Genomic DNA, 2,311 nt, shown 5'->3' on the forward strand with positions numbered 1-2,311 from the left:
GTGTGAGATTAAAGATACTTATTTGATTTACTTACTCTTGATCAGTCAAGTTTGTGTTCAAACACAAAAGTTTTCCAGTCTTGGTTATGGTAGAAAAAAGACTTGGTGATTTAAGAGTATTGTATGGTATTGGCACAACTAAAGGAGTAGGATCTATGAGATAAAGACCAAATATTATGAGACTCTGTGTCTGGTGCTTAAGTAAATTGTGTCAACCTGAAGTTGATTTACTTACTCTTGATCAGTCAAGTTTGTGTTCAAACACAAAAGTTTTCCAGTCTTGGTTATGGTAGAAAAAAGACTTGGTGATTTAAGAGTATTGTATGGTATTGGCACAACTAAAGGAGTAGGATCTATGAGATAAAGACCAAATATTATGAGACTCTGTGTCTGGTGCTTAAGTAAATTGTGTCAACCTGAAGAGTAAACATATATTAAGTTTGTTTCTGTCATTAAGGAAAGCTGAGCTCATTGGTTTCAGAGACTTTGACTTTTTCCTTACATTTCTTTCTTTTTTTTTTTTCAGATGGAAATACTGACATGAACTTAAGAACTTTGATGCTTTCAGACATTGAATTTTGATTGTTAAATGACCAGTTATAAATACTGCCTGAACAAGATGAAATGCCTTGAAGACCTTTGGTTCTGCTGTCATTTCTCCTGAAGCAATGGTTTTCTCAGCAATGTTGACGCTGGCCCACTCTGGGACCTCAAATGCTACTTTTATTGTTTATGAAAATGCCTATATGAATTTTACCACTCCCCAGTTCTTGCTTCGTAGTGGCACAACACAACCACTGAGATATAGTTCAGGTGCCGTGCTCACCACTGAGAGAAATACTTTCCTGGTAAACACTACGGCTATCCTGCCATCACAAGAAGTTTTCAGAAGCTTGAGTTTGCCACTCCAGATCATTCTTTCTGCTGCTATGATATTTATCTTACTGGTTTCTTTCCTTGGAAACTTTGTTGTCTGCCTCATGGTCTACCAGAAGGCAGCTATGAGATCTGCAATTAACATCCTCTTAGCAAGCCTGGCTTTTGCAGACATGCTGCTGGCAGTGCTGAACATGCCATTTGCTCTGATAACAATCATTACCACTCACTGGATTTTTGGGGATGTATTTTGCAGAGTTTCTGCCATGTTCTTCTGGCTTTTCGTCATAGAGGGGGTAGCCATTCTTCTTATTATTAGCATTGACCGGTTTCTTATCATAGTTCAGAGGCAAGATAAACTGAACCCTTACCGTGCCAAGATTCTCATTGTGATCTCCTGGGCAGCATCCTTTGTTGTTGCTTTTCCACTATCAGTAGGGAATCCTAATCTGCAGATCCCCTCAAGAGCACCTCAGTGTGTTTTTGGCTACTCTACGAGCCCAGGCTACCGAGCCTATGTGATAGTTATCTTGCTGATCTCTTTTTTTATCCCATTCCTGGTAATGCTCTATGCTTTCATGGGCATACTCAACACCGTCCGCCACAACGCGGTTCGTATCCATAGCCACCCTGATAGCATATGTCTCAGCCAAGCCAGCAAACTTGGTCTCATGAGCTTACAGAGACCTTTTCAGATGAATATTGATATGAGCTTTAAAACTCGTGCCTTCACAACCATCTTGATTCTGTTCCTTGTCTTCATAGTCTGTTGGGCGCCGTTCACCACTTACAGCCTTATTGCCACGTTCAACAGCCACTTCTACTACAAGCACAACTTTTTTGAGATAAGCACTTGGCTCCTTTGGCTCTGCTACCTCAAGTCTGCACTGAACCCACTGATTTACTACTGGAGGATTAAGAAGTTTCATGATGCATGCTTAGACTTGATGCCCAAGTTCTTCAAGTTCTTGCCACAGCTACCTGGTCATACGAGGCGGCGGATTCGACCCAGTGCCATCTACGTGTGTGGGGAGCATCGGTCGGTGGTGTGAAACTGCAGTTGTTTGACAATGATTGTTGTTACCTGGGATTCTTTGTTTTTAGGCTTTAGGTCAAATTTTGGTTTTGTTTTATATGGCTTCTTCAGCGTGGCCATGTCTGATAACTTGATGAAATTTTTTTTTCCAGTACTCTGTGCAATTTTGGGAAGAAATAGAGAGGGAGGGGAAAGTTATAGTTGGGTTTACTACCAGAATACAATGGAAACAAAATAACAAATGTTACCTCTAGGATTCCATGGAAATCCATCCTTTTAAATGAAAACTACATTTGTACCATTTTGTCAGGTTTATGCTTACTTGGGCCTGCAATTGCATCTGATTGTAGGGATGTTTTTTATGCTGCTAAAACACAGTGTATTTAGTTGGTGTAATTT

General features: G+C 40.2%; 1 protein-coding gene across 1 annotated transcript; it reads left to right on the top strand.

The window, feature by feature from the left end:
• Nucleotides 1-668: 668 nt before the first annotated feature.
• Nucleotides 669-1,928, top strand: GPR63 (G protein-coupled receptor 63). Its single transcript, XM_009080855.1, has one exon. It carries the CDS (start codon nucleotides 669-671, stop codon nucleotides 1,926-1,928), a length of 1,260 nt encoding a protein of 419 aa, XP_009079103.1.
• Nucleotides 1,929-2,311: the final 383 nt, after the last annotated feature.

The sequence above is a fragment of the Acanthisitta chloris genome, unplaced genomic scaffold (assembly GCF_000695815.1).
Source record: "Acanthisitta chloris isolate BGI_N310 unplaced genomic scaffold, ASM69581v1 scaffold19788, whole genome shotgun sequence".
Taxonomy (NCBI): domain Eukaryota; kingdom Metazoa; phylum Chordata; class Aves; order Passeriformes; family Acanthisittidae; genus Acanthisitta; species Acanthisitta chloris.

Excerpts from the sequence above, each read along its gene's own strand:
- GPR63 (XM_009080855.1), top strand. The coding sequence starts at position 669 with ATGGTTTTCTCAGCAATGTTGACGCTGGCCCACTCTGGGACCTCAAAT.